General features: G+C 60.6%; 2 protein-coding genes across 2 annotated transcripts; both read left to right on the plus strand.

Annotated features, from left to right (window-relative positions):
- Positions 1–186: 186 nt before the first annotated feature.
- KCNJ9 (potassium inwardly rectifying channel subfamily J member 9) lies at positions 187–2,860 on the plus strand. The gene is made up of 2 exons (XM_030965155.1): positions 187–1,120; positions 2,407–2,860. The coding sequence occupies exons 1-2, from the start codon at positions 187–189 to the stop codon at positions 2,715–2,717; spliced, it is 1,245 nt and encodes a 414-aa protein (XP_030821015.1). The 3' UTR covers positions 2,718–2,860.
- Positions 2,861–10,146: 7,286 nt separating this feature from the next.
- On the plus strand, positions 10,147–27,316 carry LOC115913248 (sodium/potassium-transporting ATPase subunit alpha-2-like). The gene is given in 24 exon segments (XM_030965174.1): positions 10,147–10,227; positions 10,315–10,419; positions 11,148–11,207; positions 11,734–11,937; positions 12,591–12,704; positions 12,776–12,910; positions 13,354–13,471; positions 14,161–14,429; positions 14,710–14,908; positions 15,462–15,571; positions 15,652–15,786; positions 16,528–16,717; positions 17,072–17,247; positions 17,717–17,853; positions 18,509–18,672; positions 19,339–19,427; positions 19,430–19,517; positions 20,139–20,293; positions 20,794–20,917; positions 21,469–21,614; positions 22,909–23,039; positions 24,229–24,330; positions 25,191–25,282; positions 27,196–27,316. Coding segments are annotated over 24 exon segments (3,123 nt in total). The 5' UTR covers positions 10,147–10,176; the 3' UTR covers positions 27,225–27,316.
- The last annotated feature ends 281 nt before the right edge of the window (positions 27,317–27,597 follow it).

A 27,597-nucleotide genomic window follows, 5' to 3' on the forward strand; every position in this document is an offset into this window, starting at 1 on the left:
CCAGTCTGGCACCTCCATCCCCCCATTTCCCCATCCCAGTTTGGGGTCTCCATCCCCCCAATTCCCCATCCCAGTTTGGCACCTCCATCCCCCCCTTTCCCCATCCCAGTTTGGGGTCTCTATCCCCCCCTTTCCCCATCCCAGTCCCCCCAGTCCTCACCCCCTGTCCCCCCCCAGCCGCCGCCGATGGCTCAGGACAACGCCGCCTTCTGCGGGGTCCCCGAGGGGGTCCCCACGGGGGTCCCGGCCGAGGCCAAGCCCCCTCCCCAACCCCCCCAGGCCCCCAAACGCCGCCCTTGGGGGGCCGGGGGGGGCGCGGGGGCCCGGAAGCGCCAGCGCTACGTGGAGAAGGACGGCAAGTGCAACGTGCAGCACGGCAACGTGCGCGAGACCTACCGCTACCTGACCGACATCTTCACCACCCTGGTGGACCTCAAGTGGCGCTTCAGCCTCCTCATCTTCATCCTGGCCTACGCCCTCACCTGGCTCTTCTTCGGCCTCATCTGGTGGGTCATCGCCTACAGCCGCGGCGACCTGGAGCACCTGGGTGACCACACCTGGACGCCGTGCGTCAACAACCTCAACGGCTTCGTGTCGGCCTTCCTGTTCTCCATCGAGACCGAGACCACCATCGGCTACGGCCACCGCGTCATCACGGACACGTGCCCCGAGGGCATCGTGCTGCTGCTGCTGCAGGCCATCCTGGGCTCCATGGTCAACGCCTTCATGGTGGGCTGCATGTTCGTCAAGATCTCACAGCCCAACAAGCGCGCCGAGACGCTGGTGTTCTCCTCGCACGCCGTGGTGTCGCTGCGCGACGACCGCCTGTGCCTGATGTTCCGCGTGGGTGACCTGCGCGACTCGCACATCGTGGAGGCCTCCATCCGCGCCAAGCTCATCCAGTCCAAGCAGACGCAGGAGGGCGAGTTCATCCCGCTCGACCAGACCGACCTGAGCGTGGGATTCGAGACCGGCGACGATCGGCTCTTCCTGGTGTCGCCGCTCATCATCAGCCACGAGATCGACGAGCGCAGCCCCTTCTGGGACGTGTCGCGGGGGCAGCTGGAGAGGGACGACTTCGAGATCGTCGTCATCCTCGAGGGCATGGTGGAGGCCACAGGTAAATGGGGCGGGGACGCCTTGGTGGCACATGGATGCCTTGGTGGCATGGGGACATCTCAGTGGCATGAGGACATCTCAGTGGCATGGGGACGCCTTGGTGGCATGGGGACATCTCGGTGGCACATAGATGCCTTGGTGGTACATGGATGCCTTGGCGGCACGAGGATGCCTTTGTGGCATGTGGACACCTCGGTGGCATGGGGACATCTAGGTGGCATGGGGATGCCTCGGTGGCATGGGGACGCCTTGGTGGCATGGGGACGCCTTGGTGGCATGTGGACACCTTGGTGGCACCGGGATGCTTTGGTGGCATGGGGACATCTAGGTGGCACAGGGAGGCCTCAGTGGCACGAGGATGCCTCGGTGGCACGGGGACGCCTTGGTGGCACAGGGACGTGGTATCTTTGTGTGGAAACATCCATGGGGACATCATCTCCAAGGGACACATCGTCTTTGTGGGGGCGTATTGTCTTCGTGGGACACATCATCTCCATGGGACACGTCATCTCTGTGGGACACATCCATGGGGACACGTCCATGAGGACACATTTTCATAGGGACATCTCATCTCTGTGGGGACATCACCTCCATGGGGACCCATCACCTCCATAAGAACATTTCCATGAGGACACATCATCTTCTTGGGGACACCTCATCTCCATGGGGACATCATCTTCTTGGGACCCATCACGTCCATGGGGACACATTGTCTCCATGGGGGCACATCAGTGGGGACGTATCATCTCCACATGGACAGATGCCTTCAGGTATTGGGGTGCCCCATGCCCTGAGTGATTCACGTATTGGGGTCCTCCATGCCCAGAGTGACTCAGGTATTGGGGTTCCCCGAATTCTGGGGGTTTCACAGACCCCTCCTACCAGATTTGGGGTTTCCTGTGTCCTGCATTCTTCAGGTATTTGGGGTCCCCATACCCTGAGTGACTCAGATATTGGGGTGCCCCCCAACCCGTGCCCCAGGCTTGCAGCTCCTACCTGGCGGACGAGGTGCTCTGGGGTCAGGAACCTTCAGGTGTTGGGGTCCCCATACCCTGAGTTATTCAGGTATTGGGGTCCCTTTGCCCTGAGTGACCCAGATATCGGGGTGCCCCAAACTCTGGGGGTTTCACAGACCCCTCCTACCAGATTTGGGGTTTCCCATGTCCTGGATTCTTCAGGTGTTGGGGTCCCGCAAGGTGCTCTGGGGTCAGGAACCTTCAGGTATCGGGGTCCCCGTGCCCTGACTGACTCAGATATCGGGGTTCCCCCCACCCCGTGCCCCCCCAGGGATGACGTGCCAGGCTCGCAGCTCCTACCTGGCGGACGAGGTGCTCTGGGGTCACCGCTTCACGCCGCTGCTCAGCCTGGAGGAAGGGTTCTACGAGGTGGACTACGGCGGCTTCCACCACACGGTGCCCGTGCCCACCCCGGCCTGCAGCGCCCGCCAGCTGGCAGCCGCCGCCGCCCGCCGCGATGCCCACCTGTACTGGTCCATCCCCAGCCGCCTGGACGAGGCTGCGGCCGCGGGGGGCGAGGGGGACCCCGAAATGTCCCCCCGCGAGAGCAACGGGACCTTGGCCAGCCCCGAGTCGCGGTGATGCCACCAAAATCCCCGTGTAAATAGGGAAAATCCCCTCAGTCATGGTGGTGGTGGTGGTTTGGGGTGTGAGCGGTGGATTTGGGGTGTCCCTGAGCTCAGGGGGCAAAGGGGGACCCCAAAATCCCCCATGAGAGCAATGGGACCTTGGCCAACCACAAGTCGCGGTGATGCCACCAAAATCCCGGTGTAAATAGGGAAAAATCCTCCCCATTATGGTGGTGGCGGTTTGGGGTGTCCATGGGTTTGTGGAGACGAGGGGGACCCCAAAATCTCTCAGGAGAGCAAAGGGACCTTGGTCAACCCCGGGTTGAGGTGATGCCACCAAAATCTGGGTGTAAATAGTGAAAATCCCCCCCATTACGATGGTGGTGGTGGGTTTGGGGTGTGAGCGGTGGATTTGGGGTGTCCCTGAGCTCAGGGGGCAAAGGGGACCCCAAAATCCCCCATGAGAGCAATGGGAACTTGACGAGCCCCGAGTCACGGTGATGCCACCAAAATCCCGGTGTAAATAGGGAAACTCCCCCTGTTTATGATGGTGGTGGTGGTGGGTTTGGGGTGTCCCTGGGTTTGTGGAGACGAGGGGGACCCCAAAATCTCGCAGGAGGCCAACGGGACCTTGCCAGCCCCGAGTTGAGGTGATGCCACCAAAATCTGGGTGTAAATAGTGAAAATCCTCCCCTTTATGATGGTGGTGGTGGGTTTGGGGTGTGAGTGGTGGGTTTGGGGTGTCCCTGGGGATTGGGGTGTCCCTGAGTTTGTGGAGAGGAGGGGGACCCCAAAATCCTCCATGAGACCAACGGGACCCCAGCCAGCCCTGAGTTGCAGTGATGGTCCCAAAACACGAATTTATTTATTAAAAATCCCCCCCAGTTCTGATGGTGGTGGTGATTTTGGGGTGCGGGCGGTGGATTTGGGGTGTCCCTGGGTTTTTGGGGTGTCTCTGGGTTTGGGGCCTCGGGGGAGGGGAAATCCAGAGGCTCCACTGAGGAATTTGGGGTGAAATCGGGGTTCCCTGACCCCAAATCTTGCAGGGGTGGCAGGAAGGGGTCAGTGCCACCCCTCCGAGGACATGGGGACCCCCAGGGTGGACAGGGTGGGGGTCGGGGTCTCTCCAAGGACATGGGGACCCTCAGGGTGGGCAGGGGGTTCCCCCTCATTGCCCCTCCCCCCAATTTCCCCACGGGATCCCCCCAGATTGGGGGTGGGGGGCGCTGCTGCGGGATGCGGAACCGAGCGGGGCCGAAAGGAGCCGAAAGGAGCCGAGTGAGGCCGAAAGGAGCCGGGCCGAAGCTGAGCGGAGCCGAAAGGAGCCGAAGAAAACCGGGCAGAGCCGAAAGGAGCCGAGCTGAAGCGAAATTAGCCGAAAGGAGCCGAGCCGAGCCGAACGGATCCGAAAGAACCCGAATGGGGCCGAGCGAAGCCGAAAGAGACGAAAGGACCCGAATGGGGCCGAGCCGGGGCTGAACGGAGCCGAACGGATCCGAAAGGAGCCGAACGGGGGCTGAGCGCCACCAAAGCCCCGCCCCCGACTCCGCCCCCTCTCGTCACGCGTGGGGGGCAGAGGGCTGACCCCCCCCAAACCAGCGGCACCGGGGGCACAGGGAGCCCACAAGACCCCCGCGTGTCCTGTCCGTGTGTCCTGCGTGTGTCACTCGTGTTGTCCCCGCCGTGTCCCCCCGGCTGTCGCATTCCTGCCGCCCACGGGCAGCAGCTGCGCGGGGCCGGGGGGGACTGGGAGGGAAACTGGGAATAGTGGGGGAGACTGGAGGGGGGGGCTGGGAGGGAAACTGGGAGGGACTGGGAAGGACTGGGATGGACTGGGGAAGCGGGGGAGTGGGGGGACTGGGAAGGACTGGGGGGAACTGGAAGGACTGGGATGGACTGAGATGGACTGGGAAGACCGAGTGGGACTGGGGTGTACTGGGGGGGACTGGAATGGACTGGGGGGACTTGGGGGGTCTGGAGGACTGGGGGGGTCTGAGGAGTGGGGGGAACTGGGATGGACTGGGAGGGACTGGGAAGGACTGAGTGGGACTGGGGTGTACTGGGATGGACTGGGATGGAACTGGGACGGAGTGGGAGGGGCTGGGGGCAGGGCTGAGGTCCGGGAGGGGGCGGGGGGGGCCGTGGGGCGGTCCCGGCTCCCCCGTGGGGACGGTCCCGGCACGGGGCCCCGGTCCCGCGTCAGCGCTGTTTGTTCAGCTTGGGGGGCAGCGGGGGGGGACAGCGGGGGGGACACGGGGGGGACAGCGGGGACTGGGGGGGCAGGGGGGGGACAACCGAGGGACGGACTGGGGACAAAGAGGGGGGGGCAAGGCGGCAGGACCGGGGTGACTGGCCACGGGATGGACTGGGGGACTGGGATGGACTGGGGGAACTGGGACGGACTGGGGAACTGGGAGGGACTGGGGGAACTGGGACAGACTGGGGAACTGGGAGGGACTGGGAGCACTGAGACAGACTGGGAGGCACTGGGAGCAGCGGGGGGACTGGAACAGGCTGGCACTGGGAGGACTGGGATGGACTGGGGGCACTGGGAGAACTGGGGAGACTGGAACAGACAGGCACTGGGATGGACTGGGAGGCACTGGGAGGACACGAGGGGACTGGGATGAAGCCCGGGGGACTGGAATGGACTGGGAGCACTGGGAAGAACAGCACAGGGGGAACTGGGGGGCGTTGGGACAGACTGGGAGGTGCTGGGGACAATGGGCGGACTGGGTGGTACTGGGACAAACTGGGGCAGACTGGGAGGTAGTGGGGGTGCAGGTCCGGACTGGGAGGACTGGTGTGCACTGGGGTTACTGGTGTGCACTGGGGTTACTGGTGTGCACCGAGGGTGTGGGGCTGCACGGGGAGGGCCGGGCTCTGTTCTGGGAAGATACTGGGAGGATACTGGGAGGATACTGGGCGGCACTGGAGGGCGCGGCCGGCGCAGGGAGCGGAGCGGCGGGCTGGGGGAGCCGATAACTGGTGAGGACTGGTGCCACTGGTGTCACTCACTGGTGTTACTGGTGCCACTGGTGTTACTGGTGTCATTCACTGGTGTCACTGGTGTTACTGGTGCCACTGGTGTCCCTCACTGGTGTTACTGGTGTCACTCACTGGTGTCACTGGTGTTACTGCTGCCACTGGTGTCATTCACTGGTGTCATTGGTGTCCCTCACTGGTGTCACTGGTGTCACTGGTGTCCCTCACTGGTGTCACTGGTGTCACTGGTGTCACTGGTGTCCCTGCCCCCCCTCCCCCCGTTCTTGAGCTGCCCTTGGCGGTTGCCATGGAGATAAAGCCGGGAAGGGGGGGGGGGGTACTGGGAGGGGACCTTGGCACCGAACTGGGGACACTGGGGGGGGATGGGGACGGGGGGGAGGGGGGCGGGAACAGCCAGAGATTGGGAACAGCCGGAATTTGGAACACCGGGAGAGGAGGAACAGCCGGAGTTTGGGAACAGCCCAAACAGCCGGAGTCTGGGGACAAATGGACACAGGACAGCCAGACACTGAGGACAGGCGGACACTGGGACAACTGGACACGGGACAAATGGAGTTTAGGGAAAACCAGACCCAGGGAACAGCCGGAATTTGGGGACAAAAGGACACCAGGAACAGCCTCCACGGGCACAGCCTGATCCTGGCAACAGCCGGACCCTGGGAGCAGTCGGCGCCTGGGAACAGCCAGATTTTGGGAATATTTGGATTCCTGGGAACAGTCAGAGCCTGGGAGCAGCCAGACCCTGGGAACAGCCGGGTTTGGGGAACAGCTGGACCCTGGGAACAGCTGGATTTAGCCACAGTCGGTCCCTGGGCACAGCTGGATCCCGGGAACAGTCGGTGCCTGGGCACAGCCAGATTTCGGGAATATTTGGATTCCTGGGGAACAATCAGACCCTGGGAACAGCCAGATTTTGGGAACAGTCAAACCCTGGGCACAGCTGGATCCCGGGAACAGTCAGACCCTGGGAACAGCCGGATTTTGGGAACATTTGGATTCTGGGGCACAGACAGACCCTGGGAACAATCAGACCCTGGGAACAATCAGACCTGGGGAACAGTCAGACGACCCTGAGAACAGCCAGAGCCTGGGAACAGCCGTGTGCCCTGGTACAGCCGTTCCTGTGGCACCGCGGATCCCCTGGGAACACCCGGAGCCTGGGCACAGCTGGATCCTGGGAACAGCCAGACCCTGGGAACAATCAGACCTTGGGAACAGTCGGACCCTGGGAACAGCCCCCCCCAGTTCCCCCCCTCGCTGTCCCCCCATCTCTTCCCATTCCGGGCTAATTTTAGCCCCCGGCCGCGTTCCCGGGCACCTCCCGGTGCCAGGCGGGGTCGGACCGGGAGCTCCGGGCACCCCCCGGGCTGGGGAACCCCCAAAAACCAAACAACACCCCCTTAAAAACAAACAACACCCCCAAAAAACAAACAACACCCCCAAAAACAAACAACACCCCCCAAAAAACAAATAACAACCCCCAAAAACAAACACAACCCCAAAAAACAAACAACACCCCCAAAAAACAAACAACACCCCCTAAAAAACAAACAACCCCAAAAAACAAACAACACCCCCCAAAAAACAAATAACAACCCCAAAAAACAAACCCAAAAACCAAACCCCCAAAAAGAAACAACACCCCCCAAAAACCAAACACAACACCCCCAAAAAACAAATAACACCCCTAAAAAACAAACACAACCCCCAAAAAACAAATAACACCCCCAAAAAACGAACAACCCCAAAAAAGAAACAAACACCCCCAAAAAAGAAACAACACCCCCCAAAAACCAAACAACACCCCCCAAAAAACGAACAACCCCAAAAAAGAAACAAACAACCCCAAAAAATAAGCAAAAACCCCCCAAAAAAGAAACAACACCCCCCAAAAACCAAACAACACTCCCCAAAAAACGAACAACACCCCCCAAAAAACACCAAAACCACCTCCCTGCTCCGGGGGGGGGCACCGAGGCTCCGGCAGCCTCAGGGCAGCACCTCCCCCCAAAAAAACCGAGCGCCCCCCCCCCAATGAGACCCGTGGGGGGTCCGGATGTGGGGGGGGTCCCGCTGGATTTGGGGGGGTCAGGAAGGGTCAGCCCGCCCCCCCCTCCCCGCGCACACCTGCGTTCCCAGGGCCCCCCCGCGGGCTGGGGGCTGGGGAGGGGGCGGGTTTGGGGGGGGGGGGGCCGGGCCGGGCGGGGCCCGCCGGGTTTTTTCTGGGCCGCTGTGGCTGCGCCCCCCCCAAAAGTGTCCCGGGCTGGCAACGGCGACGGCAGCGCCATGGGCAGAGGGGTGAGTAGGGGCGGCCCGGGGCACCCCAAAGCCACGCGGGGCACGGGGACACGCGGGGCACCCCAAAAAAACACACACCCACCCCCAGGCAGAACAACCCCCCCGGCACACTGAGCACCCACCCGGGACACCCCAAACCCGCCCGGGACAACCCCAAAAAAACACCCCCAACCCGGACAGTCCCCCACGCTCACTGAACACCCACCCGGGCACCCCCAGGCGCGGACACCCCAAACCCACCCAAAGCCCCAACCTTCTGGGCACCCCAAACCCACCCGAGAGATCCCCAAACCCACCCGGGTCACCCCAAACCCACTCGGAACACCCAAAAACCACTCGAGGTACCCAAAAACCACTCGGGACACCCCAAACCCACCCAAGAGACCCCAAACCCACGCGGGACACCCCAAAACCACTCGGGACCCCCCCACAGACTCCCCCCCCCACGTGAAAGCCCCCCCAGGACCCTTTCCCAGGGTTGGCACCCACCCGTGACCCCCCCGCCACCCCCTGAGCCAACCCCGGGCAGCCTCCCCCCCCCAAAATCACAGCCCCGACCCTCCCCACGCGGGACAGCCCCCCCGGGACACCCCCAGCTCTGCCAGGCCCCCCTCGTGTGCCACCCACGCGGGACCCCCACCCCAAATTTTCCGCCCGACCTCCCCAAAAAACCCCCCGGGGAGATCGCAGACCCCGCGTGGGGCGCACCCCCCCATCAGAGGTCGCTTTTTTAGGGGTGGGGGGTCCCCCATCGCCCCCCCCCCATTCCCCGCGCTGTGAATCGCCAGCCCCGCGGGCGGGACCCCCCCCGCCCCATCGCGCGTGGCTCGGTGCCCGCGGCTGCCCCGAGCTCCGCTCCCGGTGCCCGGCAACGCCCGCGGGGGGGCCCCGAGCGCCGCTGGCCCCGATCCCGCCCCCCCCGGAACCCCCCAAACCCGACCCAAACCCCCCACCCCGCGGGCACCCACCCAAAATTCTGGGGGGACCCCTCTGTGTTTGGGTTGTCCCCCCACGCGCTGTCCCTTGGCGCTGTCCCCAACTCGGGGGGGGAAGGAGGGGGGGGGACACACGCGCGACACCCGACACCTCCCCCCCTGCCCCCCCCACCCAAAAGCGGGGGGGTTCCTCAGGTGGGTCCCCCCCCCCAATGTGGAGCCACAATTGGGGTCCCCCCGTGTTGGGGGTGGGGCAGGGAAGCCCCCCCCCCCGGCCCCCCCCACCGCGTTTTTTTGGGGTGGGGGTGCCCCCCCCGTGCCCCCCCTCGGTAATTCGAGCCCCCGCTCCCGGTGTTGGTTTTGGCTCCCGGAGGTTTCCATGACATCGGCCCCGCCCCCCCCCGGGACAGCGGGGACCCCTGGGGACAGGGGGGGGACGGGGGGGGGACAGTGCCACCACCCCCCCCCACACAAGGACAGGGAGGGGCCCCGTGGTGCTCTGGGGGGGCTCCTGCTCTGTCCGGCTTGGGGGACCCCCGTGGGGACAGGGACACACTCACGGTGACAGTGACACCCCATGGCTGTGGTGACACCCCCATGGTGGCAGTGACACCCCTGTGGTGACAGTGGCACCCTCCCCCCGGTGACGGTGACACCCCCCTGGCTGCGATGACAGCCCCCTGGGGACAGTGACACGCCCACGCTGACAGTGACATCCCTGTGGTGATGGTGACACCCCCACGGTGACAGTGACACCCCAATGGCCACAGTGACCACTCCATGGCCACAATGCCACTCTAGTGACCACAGTGACCTCCTGGGGACCACAGTGTCCCCCATGGCCACAGTGCCATCCTAATGACCACAGTGACCCCTCAATGACCACAATGCCACCCTGGTGACCACAATGGCCTCCCCATGACCACAGTGCCGTCCTAATGACCACAGCGACCCCTCAATGACCACAATGCCACCGTGACCCCTCAATGACCACAGCGACCCCTCAATGACCACAATGCCACCGTGGTGACCACAATGGCCTCCCCATGACCACAAGTGCCACTCTAGTGACCACAGGGCCACCTCGGTGACCACCCCATGACCACAATGCCACCCTGGTGACCAGAACCCCCCTCCCCATGACCCCCCAGTGTCCCCGCTGACCCCCCCGCCGCGCCCCCCCCGCCCACCCGTGCCCGGTGCCCGGTGCCCGCCGCCCCCCCCGCGCTGACGATGCCGGTGGCCACGGTGACGCCGGTGCTGGCCGTGACCTCCACGCCCACGGTAATGGCCCTGGGCTGGCGGGGGGTGGCACCGGGGGGGTGTCCCCTGTCCCCCGTGTCCCCGTGCCCACCGGGGCCATCCCCACAGGCCGGCCGCGAGTACTCGCCCGCGGCCACCACGTCCGAGAACGGCGGCGGGAAGAGGAAGCAGAAGGAGAAGGAGCTGGATGAGCTCAAGAAGGAGGTGAACCTGGTGAGTGGGGACAGGGGACAGGGACACGGGGACATGGGGACATGGGACAGCCAGGGGACAGTGATAGGGACATGGGGTCATGGGGACTGACAGGGGACAGGGGGACACGGCACAGACAGGGGACATGGGGACGTGGGGACAGTGAGGACACACGGGGACAGTGACAGGGACATGGGGACACGGGACAGCAAGGGGACAGTGAGGGGACAGGAGACGGTGACAGGGACAGCAAGGGGACAGGGACACAGAGACAGGGACAGGGGCATGGGGACATGGGACGGTGGCAAAGACATGGGGACAGGGACAGGGGACACAGAGGACACGGGGGGCATAGGGGACATATGTGACACCAGGACCATGGGGACATGAAGGGCATGGGGATGGTGGCCATGTCATTGCATTCATGGGGACACGGTTGGCATGGGTGACATGGGTGACACAGTGGCATGGGTGACATGGGACTCCGGGGACAGCTGGCTGTGTCATCCCATCCAGAGGGACGTGGGTGACATGGGGACACAGGGACATGCCACCCTGCTGGGGTGACTGGGGTCACGGGGACAGCTGTCCCATGTCACCCAGCTGAGGTGAAAGTGGCATGGGTGACGTGGGCGGTGTGGGACCCTGGGGACAGCTGGCCATGCCACCCCAGCCAGAGGGACACGGGTGGGGACAGTGGGGACAGCTGGCTGTGGGACGCGGTGACAGGGGTGGCGTTTGTCCCTCAGGATGACCACAAACTGTCCCTGGATGAGCTGGGCAGGAAGTACCAGGTGGACCTGTCCCGGGTGAGATGTCCCCGTGCCCCTGTGTCCCCGTGTCCCCGTGTCCCTGGTGTCACCGTGGGTGTCCCTGATGTCACTATGTCCCTCCGGTGTGTCCCTGCTGTCACCGTGTCCCCCCCCGGTGTCCCCATGTCCCTGGTGTCCCCCTGGTGTCACTGTGGATGTCCCTGGTGTCGCCGTGTCCCGGTGTCCCTGGTGTCACTGTGGGTGTCCCCATGTCCCTGGTGTCCCCCTGCTGTCCCCATGTCCCTGCTGTCCCCTGCTGTCCTCATGTCCCTGCTATCCCCATGTCCCTGCTGTCCCCGTGTCCCCCTGCTGTCCCCATGTCCCTGCTGTCCCCGTGTCCCTGCTGTCCCCATGTCCCCCTGGTGTCCCCATGTCCCTGCTGTCCCCATGTCCCTGCTGTCCCCGTGTCCCTGCTGTCCCCATGTCCCCCTGGTGTCCCCATGTCCCTGGTGTCCCCATGTCCCTGCTGTCCCCGTGTCCCCCCGGTGTCACGGTGTCCCGGTGTCCCCCCGGTGTCCCGCAGGGCCTGACCAACGCCCGCGCTGCCGAGATCCTGGTCCAGGACGGCCCCAACGCGCTGACGCCGCCGCCCACCACGCCCGAGTGGGTGAAGTTCTGCCGGCAGCTCTTCGGGGGCTTCTCCATCCTGCTCTGGATCGGCGCCATCCTCTGCTTCCTGGCCTACGGCATCCAGGCCGCCATGGAGGATGAGCCCGCCAACGACAACGTGAGCGGCAGGGGACACGGGGACACCGGGGACACGGGGGGCACCAGGGGCATTGGAGCATCAGGGGGTATGGGGGGCGTGGGGACATGGGGGATATGGGGTGTATAGGGGGTATGGGGGTTATGGGGAAGGGGGACAGGCGGGGGCATGGGGTGTATGGGGGGTGGGTATGGGGGGGGGTGGGGATGGGGGCTGGGGGGCACAGGGGGCATGGGGGACACCAGGGTTATGGGGCATATGGGGACACTGGGGGCACAAGGGACACGGGGGAGTATGGGGGGCATGAGGGTATGGGGGGACATGGGGACACTGGGGACACCAGGGGCACGGAGGGCACGGGGGGCATGGAGGGCAAGGGGGATATGGAGGGTGTGGGGACATGGGGGGCACAGGGGACACTGGGGGCACAGGGGGCATGGGCAGTGAGGGGGGGACAGGATCATTGAAGGGACACAGGGGACACTGGGGGGGTTCTGGGATCATGGCCACAGCGACATCAAGCTGCTATGGGGACAGTGGCACCGGGGGTGGCACAATCTACTGGCCCCTTGTTGCCTCCCCACCCCCACCGAGGGTGTCCCCTCCCTGCCACCCCACCCTGGGGGGTTCCCCGGTGCCCCCCAGGTGCTGAGGTGCCCCCCCCATGGTGCCAGCTCTACCTGGGGGTGGTCCTGGCCGCCGTCGTCATCGTCACCGGCTGCTTCTCCTACTACCAAGAGGCCAAGAGCTCCAAGATCATGGACTCCTTCAAGAACATGGTGCCCCAGGTGGGCAGGGGGGCACGGCCGGGGGGGGCCCCGGGGGGGTGGGCACCCCCTGAGGTGCCCGGTGCCCCCAGCAAGCGCTGGTGATCCGCGAGGGCGAGAAGATCCAGATCAACGCCGAGAACGTCGTGGTGGGAGACCTGGTGGAGGTGAAGGGCGGCGACAGGGTGCCCGCGGACATGAGGATCATCTCCTCCCACGGCTGCAAGGTGGGCACGGGGGGCATGGGGGACACTGAGGGGACACTGGGGACACTGGGGGGTGCTGGGGACATTGGGGACATTGGGGACAGGGTGCCCGTGGACATGAGGATCATCTCCTCCCACGGCTGCAAGGTGGGCACTAGGGGGGACATCCAAACCCACCCAATCCCCCTAGTGCCCCCCAAACCTCGATTCCCCCCACAACCCCAATCCCCCTATACCCCCCCAACCCAAAAGCCCCCAATTTCCACCCAATCCCCCCCATAACCCCAAACGCTCCAAATGACCCAAATCTCCCCCATAACCCCAATCCCCCAAATCCCCCCCAAACGCCCCAAATGCCCCAAATCCCCCCAGTCCCCCATAACCCCAATCCCCCAAATCCCCCCCATAACCCGAAATGCCCCAAATCCCCCCAGTCCCCTGTAACCCCGATCCCCTGCCCCCAGGTGGATAACTCCTCCCTGACGGGCGAGTCGGAGCCCCAGACGCGCTCCCCGGAGTTCACGCACGAGAACCCGCTGGAGACGCGCAACATCTGCTTCTTCTCCACCAACTGCGTCGAAGGTGGGGTGTCCCTGGTGTCCACAGTGCCACCTGTGCCACCTGTGCCAACTGGTGCCAACCGGTGCCCAACCCAGTGCTACCAGGGCCACCTGTGCCCATCCCAGTGCCACCAGTGCTCATCCCAGTACCAGCAGTGCCACCAGTGCCTCCAGTTCCCCATCCCATAGCCCTCAGTGCCCCAGTGCCCACCCCAGCGCCACCTGTGCCATCAGTGCCCATCCCAGTGCCACCCATGCCCATCCCAGTGCACCCAGTGACCATTCCGGTGCCACCGGTGCCACCGGTGCCCATCCCAGTACCACCAGTGCCCCCAGTTCCCCATCCCAGTGCCCCCAGTTCTCCAGTGCCCATCCCAGTGCCCCTCTCTCATTGCACCCAGTGTCCCCAGTGCCCATCCCAGTGCCCCCATTGCCCCATTCCAGATGCCCCAGTTCCCCACTCAGTGCTCCCAGTGCCATCCCCCCAGGCCCTTTGTCACCTCGGTGTCCCCCAGGCACGGCGCGTGGCATCGTCACCTCCACGGGTGACCGCAGTGCCCCCAGCGCTCCCAGTTCCCCATGCCCATGCCCCCAGTGCCCATCCCAGTGCTCCCAGTTCCCCCATTGCTCCCATTGCCCCCAGTGCCATCCCCCTGCCGCCTGCCATGTCTCCGGGCTCTTTGTCACTTTGTCACCTCGGTGCCACCACAGGGACAGCGCGTGGCATCGTCATCTCCACGGGTGACCGCACCGTCATGGGCCGCATCGCCTCGCTGGCCTCGGGGCTGGAGGTGGGCCGGACGCCCATCGCCATGGAGATCGAGCACTTCATCCGCCTCATCACCGGCGTCGCCGTCTTCCTCGGCCTCTCCTTCTTCATCCTCTCGCTCATCCTCGGCTACACCTGGCTCGAGGCCGTCATCTTCCTCATCGGCATCATCGTGGCCAACGTGCCCGAGGGGCTGCTGGCCACCGTCACCGTGAGTGGGAGCAAACTGGGAGAGACTGGGACGGACTGGGACGGACTGGGAGGCGCTGGGATTGAGATATTTAGGACTGGGATGGACTGGGAGGGACTGGGAACATCCATCATCATCTTCCTCATCAGCATCATCATGACCAACGTGCCCCAGAGGCTGCTGGCCACCGTCATGGTGGGAGGGGGCACTGGGAGAACCCTGGGTTCAGGTTTGGGGTCAGGCGGGTCTGTTCACCCCATATGGGGGATCCCACCCTGTGACACCCCGGGGTGCCCCCCAGGTGTGCCTGACCCTCACTGCCAAGCGCATGGCCAGGAAGAACTGCCTGGTGAAGAACCTGGAGGCCGTGGAGACGCTGGGCTCCACCTCCACCATCTGCTCGGACAAGACGGGCACGCTGACCCAGAACCGCATGACCGTGGCCCACATGTGGTTCGACAACCAGATCCACGAGGCTGACACCACCGAGGACCAGTCGGGTGAGCGGGGGCACCCCCAAACCCCCAGTGCCCCCAGTGCCCCAATCCCCTGGGACCCCAATCCCCTGGGACCCCAGTGCCCTGGGACCCTGATCCCCCAAAATCCCGATCCCCTGGAACCCAAATCCCCCAACACTCTGGTCCCCCAAATCCTCAATCCCTTGGCGCCCCAGTCCCCCAAAATCCCGATCCCCCAAAACCCCAATCCCCCAAAATCTGAATCCCCTGGCACCCCAATCCCCCAAAACCCCAATCCCCCAAAATCCGAATCCCCTGGCACCCCACTGCCCTGGGACCGACGTGGTCAATGGATGGCACTGGTGACACTGGGATGGTCAATGGATGACACCAATAGGTGACCCTGGTGGCACTGGCCATGCCCTGAAAGTGCCCATGTCCCCAGGTGCCACCTTTGACAAGCGCTCTCCCACCTGGGCGGTCCTGGTGACGCCAGGGTGGTCAATGGGTGACACCAGAGTGGTCAGTGGCTGGCACTGACCAGGGTGGTCAGCTGGTGACACCGGCCGTGCCCTGATGGTGCCCATGTCCCCAGGTGCCACCTTCGACAAGCGCTCTCCCACCTGGGCGGCCCTGGCACGCATCGCGGGGCTCTGTAACCGCGCCGTGTTCAAGCCGGGCCAGGAGAACGTTTCCATCTCCAAGGTGAGGGGGTCCCGTGCCCCGGGGGAAGGGACAGAGGGGACAGCTCCCCCCGGCCCGAGGTGACAGCGCTGTCCCCGCAGCGGGACACGGCCGGGGACGCGTCGGAGTCGGCGCTGCTCAAGTGCATCCAGCTGTCATGCGGCTCCGTCAAGAGGATGCGGGACAGGAACCCCAAAGTGACCGAGATCCCCTTCAACTCCACCAACAAGTACCAGGTGAGGGTATGGGGGAACTGGGGGAACTGGGGGAACTGGGGCAATGGGGGGAATGGGGCAATGGGGCGAATAGGGGAACTGGGGGAACTGGGAGAACTAGGGGAAATGGGGGCATGGGGGGAACTGGGGAACTGGGGGAACTGGGGGGAAGGGGAAATGGGGGCATGGGGGAAATGAGGGAACTGGGGGCACTGGAAGGGGGAACTGGGATGGGGAACTGAGGGCACTGGGTGAACTGGGGGCAATGGGGGGCATGGGGGCACTGGAGGCACTGGGATTGGGAACTGGGAGCACTGGGATGGGGCACTGGGGGAACTGGGAGGCATGGGGTCATGGGGGGAACTGGGGGCACTGGAGGCAATGGGGGGCACAGGGGCGCATGGGGCATGGGGGGCACTGGGGGAACTGGGGAGCAATGGGGGGCACGGGGGGAACTGGGGGCACAGGGGCACATGGGGCATGGGGGGAATTGGGGGCACAGGGAGCAATGGGGGAACTGGGACGGGGACCTGGAGACACTGGGGTGGGGCACGGGGGGCACGGGGGGAACTGGGGGCACTGGGATGGGGAACTGGGGGCACTGGGAGCACTGGGAGAGGGGCACGGGGGGCACTGGGCAGTGTGTGTGTGTGACGCTGGGGTGACATGGGGCAGTACGTGAGTGACACTGAGGTGGCTCTGGTGACCCCACACTGACCATGGCACGTGACCCCGCCATCCCCTGTCCGTGCCCGTGTCCAGCTGTCCATCCACGAGCGCGAGGAGGACCCCCAGGGTTACCTGCTGGTGATGAAGGGAGCCCCCGAGCGCATCCTGGACCGCTGCTCCCGCATCCTCCTGCAGGGCCAGGAGCAGCCCCTGGACCAGGAGATGCGCGAGGCCTTCCAGAACGCCTACCTGGAGCTGGGGGGGCTCGGGGAGAGGGTCCTGGGTACGTCTGGGGGTCCTGGGGGGATCCTGGGGGGCTGGAGAGGGGATCCAGAGGAGATTTGGGGGAGGAGAGCCTGGATAAGAACATGGAGGAACCTTCCAGAACACCCACCTGGAGCTGGGGGGGCTCGGGGAGAGGGTCCTGGGGGGATCCTGGGTACATCTGGGGGGTTCCTGGTGGTCCCCAGGGTTCTGCCACCTGTACCTGCCCCCGGACACGATCCTGGGGGTGTATTTGGTGTTTTTGGGGTCTCAGTGTCCCCGTGGTGTCCCCAGGGTTCTGTCATCTGTACCTGCCCCCGGACAAGTTCCTGGGGGTGTTTTTGGGGTCTCAGTGTCCCCGTGGTGTCCCCAGGGTTCTGTCACCTGTACCTGCCCCCGGACAAGTTCCCCCGCGGGTTCCGCTTCGACGCGGACGAGGTGAATTTCCCCACCAGTGACCTTTGCTTTGTGGGGCTCATGTCCATGATCGACCCGCCCCGCGCCGCCGTGCCCGACGCTGTGGGCAAGTGCCGGAGTGCCGGCATCAAGGTGGGACCCCAAAACCCCGGCCCAGAACCCCAAAACCCCCACCTGGGATACCAAAAGCCCCCTGAGCCCCCCCGGGACCCCAAAACCCCAGCCCAGGACCCCAAAACACTCCTGAGCCTGCTCGGGACCCCAAAACCCTGGCCCGGGACCCCAAAACCCTCCCCGAGCCCACCCAGACCCCAAAACCCCCCTGAGCCCACCTGGGATCCTCATTTCGCCTTGGCCCCCCCCATTCCGGGGTGCCCCCAGGTGTCCCCAAGTGTCCCCCAGGTGCTCCCAGGTGCCCCCAGATGTCCTCCAGGTATCCCCCAAGTGTCCCCAGGTGTCCCTCAGGTGTCCCTCAGGTGTCCCTCAAGTGTCCCCAGGTGTCCCCAGGTGTCCCCCAGATGTCCCCCAGGTGTCCCCAGATGTCCCCAGGGTGCTCCCAGATGTCCCCCAGGTGTGCTCAGGTGCTGACAGTGCCCCCCAGGTGATCATGGTGACTGGGGACCACCCGATCACGGCCAAGGCCATCGCCAAGGGCGTGGGGATCATCTCCGAGGGCAACGAGACCGTGGAGGACATCGCGGCACGGCTGAACATACCTGTGAGCCAGGTGAACCCCAGGTGAGCCCCAGGTGAGACAGGTGAGCCAGAGGAACCCCAGGTGAGACAGGTGAGCCCCAGGTGAAGCCCAGGTGAGCTCCAGGTGAGCCCCAGGGGAAGCCCAGGTGAGCTGGAACACCTCACCAGGTGATTTGAAACTCAGGTGAGACTGGAGAACCCCAAGTGAGCCAGGCGGGGGAAGTTGAGGGGATTTTGGGGTCCCAGGGGATTTCCCAGGAATTTTGGGGTCCTGAGGGGTTTTTTTCCCAGGAATTTTGGGGTGCTGGAGCAGATTTTGGGGTTCTGACCCCCCAGTGACCCCTGCAAGGTGTGTTTGGTGCATGGTCACACCTGAAGGAAACGAGATGGGAGCAGTTGGGGAGGCTGCTGAACAGGGTGGTTTTGGGATGGGGTCCTGGGGGGTTTTCCAGGACTTTTGGGGTCCCGGGGGGTTTTCCCAGGAATTTTGGGGTGCTGACCCCCCCTTGACCCCCTCCCTAGGGAGGCCAAGGCGTGCGTGGTGCACGGCTCGGACCTGAAGGACATGAGCTCGGAGCAGCTGGGGAGGGGATTTTGGGGTGATATCAGGGATTTTGGGGTCCTGGGGGTGTTTTTTCTGGGAATTTTGGGGTGCCGATTTTGGGGTGCCGATTTTGGGGTGCTGACCCCCTCCCAGGGAGGCCAAGGCGTGCGTGGTGCACGGCTCGGACCTGAAGGACATGAGCTCGGAGCAGCTGGACGAGATCCTGCGCAACCACACCGAGATCGTGTTCGCCCGCACGTCCCCCCAGCAGAAGCTGATCATCGTCGAGGGCTGCCAGCGACAGGTGACAGCGCCCTGTCCCTGTGTGTCACCTGTGTCACCTGTGCCACCGCCGGCACCTCATCCCAATGGCCCCAGCGTCCCCAATAGCTCCAATGTCCCCAGTGTCCCCAAAGCCACCAATTGCTCTGGTATCCACAGTGTTCTCCATATTCCCAATGTCCCCAGTGTCCTCAAGTGTTCCCAGTGTCCCCAAAGCCACCAGCATTCCCAAATATCCCCAAAGTCCCCAGTGTCCCAAGTATCTCCAGTGTTCCCCATATTCCCAATGGCCCCAGTGTCCCCAGTGTCCCCAAAGCCACCAATGTCCCCAATATCCCCAGTGTCCCCAATATCCGCAATGTTCCCCATGTTCCCAATGGCCCCAATGTCCTCAAGTGTCCCCAGTGTCCCCAGTGCCCCCAATGGCCCCAATATCTCCGATGTCCCCAATGTCCTCAGTGTCCCCAATGTCCCCAGTGTCCCCAATGACCCCAAAGGCCCCTATATCCCCAATATCCCAAATGTCCCCATTGTCCCCAATATCCCCAATGTCCCCAATGGCCCCAGTGGCCCCAATATCTTCAATGTCCCCAATGTCCCCAGTGTCCCCAAAGCCCTCAATGTCACCAATATCCCCAATACCCCCAATATTCCCAATGGCCCCAAAGTCCCCAGTGTCCCCAGCGTCCCCGTGTCCCCAGTGTCCCAAATATCCGTGGTGTCGCCGGGTTCCGATGGGGTGAACGACTCCAGGTCGAAGCGCGGACATCCGGGATGCGCCATGGCAGCGCCCCGGCCTTATCCCACGTGTCCAAGCAGGCGGCCGACATGATCCTGCTGGACGACAACTTCGCCTCCATCGTCACCGGCGTCGAGGAAGGTCGGGGACAGACACGGGCGGGATCGCCGGGGACATGGGGGGTATTGGGGGAATTGGGGACAGTGGAGGTGGGGACAGGAAGGGGGGATATTGGGGGAATTGGGGCATTGAGGACATTGGGAGGGTGTTGGGGACTTTGGGGACATTTGGGATATTGGGGACATTGAGGACATTGGGGATGTTGGGAAAATTTGGGACTTTGGGGACTTTGGGGGCAATGGGGACACTGGGGACATTGGGAATATTTGGGACATTGGGGACAATGCTGGTGTTTGGGATACTGGAGTATTTGGGACATTGGGGACATTGAGGATATTTGTTGATATTTGTGACAATGGGGACAATGGGACATTTGTGGATGTTTGGGATATTGGGGTATTTGGGACATTGGGGACACTGGGGACATTGGGGACAATGTGGGTATTTGGAATATTGGAGTATTTGGGACATTGGGGACATTTGTGGGTATTTGGGACATTGAGGACATTGGGGACGTTTGGGACACTTGTGAGTATTTGGGATACTGGGATATTTGGGACATTGGGGACACTGGGGGCATTGGGAGCACTGGGGGCGCTGGGGACATCTGGGGACACTGGGGACACTGCTGTCCCCTGGCAGGCCGCCTGATCTTCGACAACCTGAAGAAGTCGATCGCCTACACGCTGACCAGCAACATCCCCGAGATCACCCCGTTCCTGCTCTTCATCATCGCCAACATCCCGCTGCCGCTGGGCACCGTCACCATCCTCTGCATCGACCTGGGCACCGACATGGTGAGGGGACCCCAAATCTGCCAAAATCCACCCCAAATCCATCCCAAATCCATCCCAAATCCTGGGCCCTGTCACCATCCTCTGCATCGACCTGGGCACCAACATGGTGAGGGGACCTTAAATCCACCCCAAATCCACCCAGGGACCCCAAATCCTCCTGGGGACCCCAAATCCATCCCAAATCCATCCCAAATCCAACCTGGGCACTGACATGGTGAGAGGGGACCCCAAATCCACTTGGGGACCCCAAATCCATCCCAAATCCACTTGGGAACCCCAAATCCACCCAGGTACCCCAAATCTATCCCAAATCCTCCTGGGCAACCCCAAATCCACCCCAGAGACCCCAGACCCTCCTGTCCCAGGGCGCTGCCACCATCCCATGAAGCGCGACACTGGGTGACATTGGGTGACGCTGGGTGACTTTGGATGACACAGGGTGACATTGAGTGACACAAGGTGACATTGGGTGACATCGGGTGACACCGCTGTCCCCTCAGGTCCCCGCCATCTCCTTGGCCTACGTGGCGGCCGAGAGCGACATCATGAAACGGCAACCGCGGAACCCCCGCAGCGACAAACTGGTCAACGAGCGGCTCATCAGCATGGCCTATGGCCAGATTGGTCAGTGGTCACTCTGGGGTCAGTCTGGGGTCAGTCTGGGGTCATTCATGGTCATTCATGGTCATTCTGGGGTCATTCATGGTCATTCATGGTCAATGAGCGGCTCATCAGCATGGCCTAGGGCCAGATCGGTCAGTGGTCACTCAGTGGTCACTCTCAGGGGTCACTCAGGGTCACTCAGGGTCATCAGCATGGCCTATGGCCCGATCGGTCAGTGAGGAGTCCCAGGATGATCCCAAATCCTGTGGTTTTTATCCCGATCCCGATCCCAGTCCTGCAGGGATGATCCAGGCTCTGGGCGGGTTCTTTGTGTACTTCATTATCCGATCCCGTGGTTTTTATCCCAATCCCATGGCTCTGATCCCAAGCCCATGGCTTTCATCCCAATCCCAATCCCAATCCCAATCCCATGGTTCTGATCCCAATCCCCATCCCAATCTCACAGGGATCATCCAGGCTCTGGGCGGGTTCTTCACACACTTTGTGATCCAATCCCGTGGTTTTTATCCCAATCTGTGTTTTTTGTCCCAATCCCCATCCCGGTCCCTCAGGGATGATCCAGGCTCTGGGCGGGTTCTTCACCTACTTTGTGATCCTGGCTGAGAACGGGTTCCTGCCGGGGACGCTGCTCGGGATCCGCCTGGCCTGGGACGATCGCTCCAAGAACGACCTGGAGGATTCCTACGGGCAGGAGTGGGTGAGGGACCCTAAAACCAACCCTACACACCAGTTACACACCAGTTACACAACCCTACACACCAGTTACACACCAGTTACACACCAGTTACACATGCCTTACACACCAGTTACACATGCCTTACACACCAGTTACACACGCCTCACACACCAGTTACACAACCCTTACAAATCAGTTACACACGCCTCACACACCCGTTACACACCAGTTACACACCGGTTACACACCAGTTACACAACCCTTACACACCAGTTACACACCTATTTCCATCCCAGTTCCACATCCGTTTCCATCCCATTTCAATTCCCATTCCCACCCCTTTTCTACCCCATTTCCCCCCATTCCCACCCTATTTCCACACCCATTCCCACCCCTTTTCTACCCCATTTCCCCCCATTCCCACCCTATTTCCACACCCATTCCCACCCCTTTTCTACCCCATTTCCCCCATTCCCACCCTATTTCCACACCCATTCCCACCCCTTTTCTACCCCATTTCCCCCCATCCCCACCCTATTTCCATGCCCATTCCCACCCCCATTTCTGCCCTGTTTCCACCCCATTTTCTGTTAACTCCGGTTTCCCCCATTGTTCACTCTGGTTCCTGGTTTCCCCCGTAGTTCACTTCCGGTTTCCTCCTCAGTTTCCCCATTATTCACTTGTGGTTTCCCCTGTTGTTCACTCTGGTTTCCTCCCCAGTTTCCCCCATTGTTCACTCCCCGTTTCCTCCCCGGTTTCCTCTGTGGTTTCCCCCATTGTTCACTCTGGTTTCCTCCCAGTTTCCCGGTTTCCTCCCCAGTTTCCCCCATTGTTCACTCCAGTTTCCTCCCCGGTTTCCCCCATTCCTCACTCCATTTCCCCATTGTTCACTCGTGGTTTCCTCCCCGGTTTCCCCTGTTGCTCACTCCTTGTTTCCTCCCCGGTTTCCCCATTGTTCATTCCCGGTTTCCTCCCCAGTTTCCCCATTTTTCATTCCTGGTTTCCCCCATTGTTCACTCTGATTTCCTCCCCAGTTTCCCCCGTTCCTCGCTCCATTTCCCCATTGTTCACTCTGGGTTTCCCCCATTGTTCACTCCCGGTTTCCTCCCCGGTTTCCCCATTGCTCACTCCCTGTTTCCTCCCCGTTTTCCCCATTTTTCACTCCCAGTTTCCTCTCCGTTTTCCCCGTTTTTCACTCCCAGTTTCCTCTCCGTTTTCCCCGTTTTTCACTCCCTGTTTCCTCCCCGTTTTCCCCATTTTTCACTCCCGGTTTCCTCCCCGATTTCCCGTTTTTCACCGTTCCCATTCCCCCCAGACGTACGAGCAGCGCAAGGTGGTGGAGTTCACGTGCCACACGGCGTTCTTCGCCAGCATCGTCGTGGTGCAGTGGGCGGATCTCATCATCTGCAAGACGCGCCGCAACTCCGTCTTCCAGCAGGGCATGAAGTGCGACAAAACACCCCAAAAATGCCCCAAAAATACCCCAAAGCCAGCCCAAAATCCCATCCAAAACCAGCCCAAAATCCCATCCAAAATGAGAAAAATTCCCCCAAAATCCACCTCAACTCCGTCTTCCAGCAGGGCATGAAGTGCGACAAAACACCCCAAAAATGCCCCAAATCACCCCAAAATCCCACCCCAAAATGTGCTGCAACTCCGTCTTCCAGCAGGGCGTGAAGTGCAACAAAACACCCCAAAAACACCCCAAAACTACCCCAAAATCCCATCCAAAACTACCCAAAAATACCCCAAAATCCCACTTAAAACCAGTCAAAATTCCCCCCAAATACACCTCAACTCCATCTTCCAGCAGGGCATGAAGTGCAACAAAACACCCCAAAAATGCCCCAAAAACACACCAAAAATACCCCAAATCACCCCAAACAAACCCCCAAAACCAGTCCAAAACCCTACCCAAAACACACTTGAAATCATCCCAAAATCACCCTAAAATCCCACCCCAAAATCTACCTCAACTACATCTTTTAGCACGACATGAATTGCACCAAAACACTCCCAAAATACCCCAAAATGCCATCCCAAAACCATCCAAAAATCCTACCCAAAATCACCCCAAAGTCACCCCAAAATGTGCCACAACTTCATCTTCTAGCAGGACATGAAGCACAGCAAAACACCCCCAAAATACCCCAAAACCATCTGAAAATCATGCCCAAAACAACCCCAAAATCCACTTGAAATCATCCCAAAATCACCCCAAAATAGCCCAAAATCCTACCTTGAACTCACCCCAAAATCCCCCCCAAAATCCCACTTAAAACCGGCCAAAATTCCTCCCTCACCTCCCTCTTCCAGCAGGGCATGAACTGGGGACCAAAACACCCCAAAACCACACCAAAAACGCCCCAAAAATACCCCAAACCCCTACCTAGAACACACTTGAAATCATCCCAAAACCACCCCAAAACTACCTCAAAATCCTAGCCAAACCCACCCCAAAACCCTAAGACCTCTCCCACCCCCAAAAACCCCAAAATGCACCCAAAAATCCCCAATCCCCCTTCCAACCCCTCAAAAAAAATCCCCAAACATCTCCAACCCTAAAAAAAAACCCAAATTTCCCCAAAAAAACCCCAAGCCCCCCAAAAAACCCCAAATCCCCTCGATTTTTTAGGAACAAGATCCTGATTTTCGGGCTGCTGGAGGAGACGGCGCTGGCGGCGTTCCTGTCCTACTGCCCGGGCATGGGGGTGGCTCTGCGCATGTACCCCCTCAAGTGAGGGACACCCCAAAAATCCCGACCCCAAAAATCCCCAATTCCCCTCCAAATCCCCTCCAAAAAAATCCCCCCAAAACTGCTTCAAAACTCTTTAAAAAAACCCCAAATCCTACAAAAATCGCCAGTTCCCCCACAAACCCATTCCAAAACCCCATCGCTCTTCCAAATTACTCAAAAAACCCCAAAACTGCTCCAAACCCCCCCAAAAGTCCAGAATCCCCCAAAATCCCCAATTCCCCTAAAAAACCCATCTAAAAAATCCAAAAACTTCTCCAAATCCCCTCAAAAACCCAAATCCAAAAAAAATCTCCAATTTCCCTACAAAACCCCCACAAATCCACTCCAAAACCCCAGCCCTCTTCCTAATCCCCCTCAAAAAATCCTAAAACTGCTCCAAATCCCCCCAAAAATTCCAAATCTCCCAAAAATCCCCAATTCCCCTACCAACACCCCCAAAAATCCCAAATCCCCCTAGAATCCCCAATTCTCCTCCAAAACCCCCATCCAAAAAATCCCAGAACTGCTCAAGCCCCTCCAAAAAAATCCCAAATCCCAAAAATCCCCAATTTCCCTACAAATCCCCTCCTAAAAATCCCAAAACCTCTCCACCCCCCCCCAAAAAAAATCCCAAATCCCCCCAAAAAATCCTCAAAATTCCCCTCCAAAAAAATCCCCCTACCAACAGAAAAACGGCGGGGAAAAATGAAAAGATTGGGGGCGGAATCTCCAAAAAACGGGAATTAAAAAATTGTGGGGGACTTAAAAAATTGGGGGGAGGCAAAACCGGAGCTCCCAACCCCCCGGGATTTGGGGTCTCCCAGATTTTGGGGTCCCAATTTTGGGGTTTTTGTGCCCAGGGTGACCTGGTGGTTCTGCGCCTTCCCCTATTCCCTGCTGATCTTCGCCTACGACGAGGTCAGGAAACTGATCCTGAGGCGCTACCCCGGAGGTGAGACCCCAAAAAGTGGGGGGGACCCCAAAAAAATAGGGGGAATCCTAAAAAAAGGGGGCAAGGGAGAAAATGCGGGGAAAAAATGGGGGGGAAATTGAAAAAAAATTTGGGAAAAAGGGAATAAAATGGGAAAACACCCAAAATATGGGGGGACTCCAAAAAATGGGAGGGACACCCTAAAAATTGGGGGGTAAAAATGCGGGGAAAATGGGGAAATTTTTAAAAAATGGGAAAAATGGGAATAAAATTGGGAATAAAACGGGAGGAAATTGGTATAAAATGGGGGGAAATGGAATAAAATGGGGATGAGAAAATGTGGGGAGAAAAAATGGTGAGAACCCCAAAAAATGGGAACAGCAAGAAAATGGAAACCCTAAAAAATGGGAACCCCAAAAAATAGAAATCATAACATTTGGAATCCCTAAAAAAGGGGACCCCGAAAATAAAAATTAACCCTAAACCAAATGGGAACCCCAAAAAAATGGAAATCCTAAAAATCGAAACCCCTAAAAAAATGGGAACCCCAAAAAAGGGACAGAACCCAAAACCCAAGGGGAAAATCCCATAAAAATGGGGAGGGCACCCCAAAAAACAAAGACCGAAGATTTGAGGGGTAGCTGGGATTTGGGGATTTGGGGATTTGGGGTTTGGGGGTTTCAGGGATTTGGGGATTTGGGGTTTGGGGGTTTCAGGGATTTGGGGGTTTTGGGGATTTGGGGATTTGGGGGTTTAGGGATTTGGGGGTTTAGGGATTTGGGGTTTGGGGGTTTCAGGGGGTTTGGGGATTTGGGATTTGGGGATTTGGGGGTTTGGGGGTTTGGGGATTTGGGGATTTGGGATTTGGGGGTTTGGGGATTTGGGGATTTGGGATTTGGGGGTTTGGGGATTTGGGATTTGGGGATTTGGGGATTTGGGGATTTGGGATTTGGGGGTTTGGGGGATTTGGGGTTTGGGATTTGGGGGTTTAGGGATTTGGGGGTTGGGGGTTTCAGGGGTTTGGGGATTGGGGGGTTTGGGGGATTTGGGATTTGGGGGTTTGGGGGATTTGGGGTTTGGGATTTGGGGGTTTAGGGATTTGGGGTTTGGGGGTTTCAGGGGTTTGGGGATTTGGGGGTTTGGGGATTTGGGGATTTGGGGTTTGGGGGTTTCAGGGATTTGGGGGTTTTGGGGATTTGGGGATTTGGGGGTTTGGGGTTTGGGGGTTTGGGGATTTGGGATTTGGGGGTTTGGGGATTTGGGATTTGGGGGTTTGGGGGTTTGGGGATTTGGGGGTTTAGGGATTTGGGGATTTGGGATTTGGGGGTTTGGGGATTTGGGGATTTGGGGGTTTGGGGTTTGGGGTTTGGGGATTTGGGATTTGGGGGTTTGGGGATTTGGGGGTTTGGGGATTTGGGGATTTGGGGATTTGGGGATTTGGGGATTTGGGATTTGGGGTTTGGGATTTGGGGGGTTTGGGGGATTTGGGGATTTGGGGATTTGGGATTTGGGGGTTTGGGGGATTTGGGGTTTGGGATTTGGGGGTTTAGGGATTTGGGGTTTGGGGGTTTCGGGGGTTTGGGGATTTGGGGGTTTGGGGGATTTGGGATTTGGGGGTTTGGGGGATTTGGGGTTTGGGATTTGGGGGTTTAGGGATTTGGGGTTTGGGGGTTTCAGGGGTTTGGGGATTTGGGGGTTTGGGGGATTTGGGATTTGTGGATTTGGGGATTTGGGATTTGGGGATTTGGGATTTGGGATTTGGGGATTTGGGGGTTTGGGGATTTGGGGGTTTGGGGTTTGGGGATTTGGGATTTGGGGGTTTGGGGATTTGGGGGTTTGGGGATTTGGGGATTTGGGATTTGGGGGTTTGGGGTTTGGGGTTTGGGATTTGGGGGTTTGGGGTCCCCCTGACGCCCCCTCCCCTTTTTTTGCAGGCTGGGTGGAGAAGGAAACCTATTACTGATCCCTTCCCCCTCCTTTTTGGGACCCCCTCGGAGCCCCTCCCCCACCCCAAAACTAACCCGGGGGGGTCGGGACCCCCTGAGCTGGGGGGGCACCCGGACCCCCCTGCAGAGCAATAAACCAGTTTAACCCCCCCGTGTACTGGGATGGACTGGGATGGACTGGGAGGGGAGGGGGGGGGACACCCCCAGACCCCTCAAACCCCTCAAATTCCAACAAATGCCCCCCAAGATTTCCCCAATTTCCCCCCAGATTTCCCCCAAATTTTGCCCCAAATCCCTGTAGATTTCCCCCTAAATTTTCCCCAAATTCCCACAAATTTCCCCAATTTCCCCCTCCTATTTCCCCCAAATCCCCCCCCCAGATTTTCCCCA

This window comes from Camarhynchus parvulus, chromosome 25, assembly GCF_901933205.1.
Source record: "Camarhynchus parvulus chromosome 25, STF_HiC, whole genome shotgun sequence".
Lineage (NCBI taxonomy): Eukaryota > Metazoa > Chordata > Aves > Passeriformes > Thraupidae > Camarhynchus > Camarhynchus parvulus.

Bases quoted from the DNA above. Each gene is read 5' to 3' on its own strand.
- KCNJ9 (XM_030965155.1), top strand. From the start codon at position 187: ATGGCTCAGGACAACGCCGCCTTCTGCGGGGTCCCCGAGGGGGTCCCC. The intron at 1,121-2,406 runs GTAAATGGGGCG...GTGCCCCCCCAG, and splicing joins GGGCATGGTGGAGGCCACAG to GGATGACGTGCCAGGCTCGC.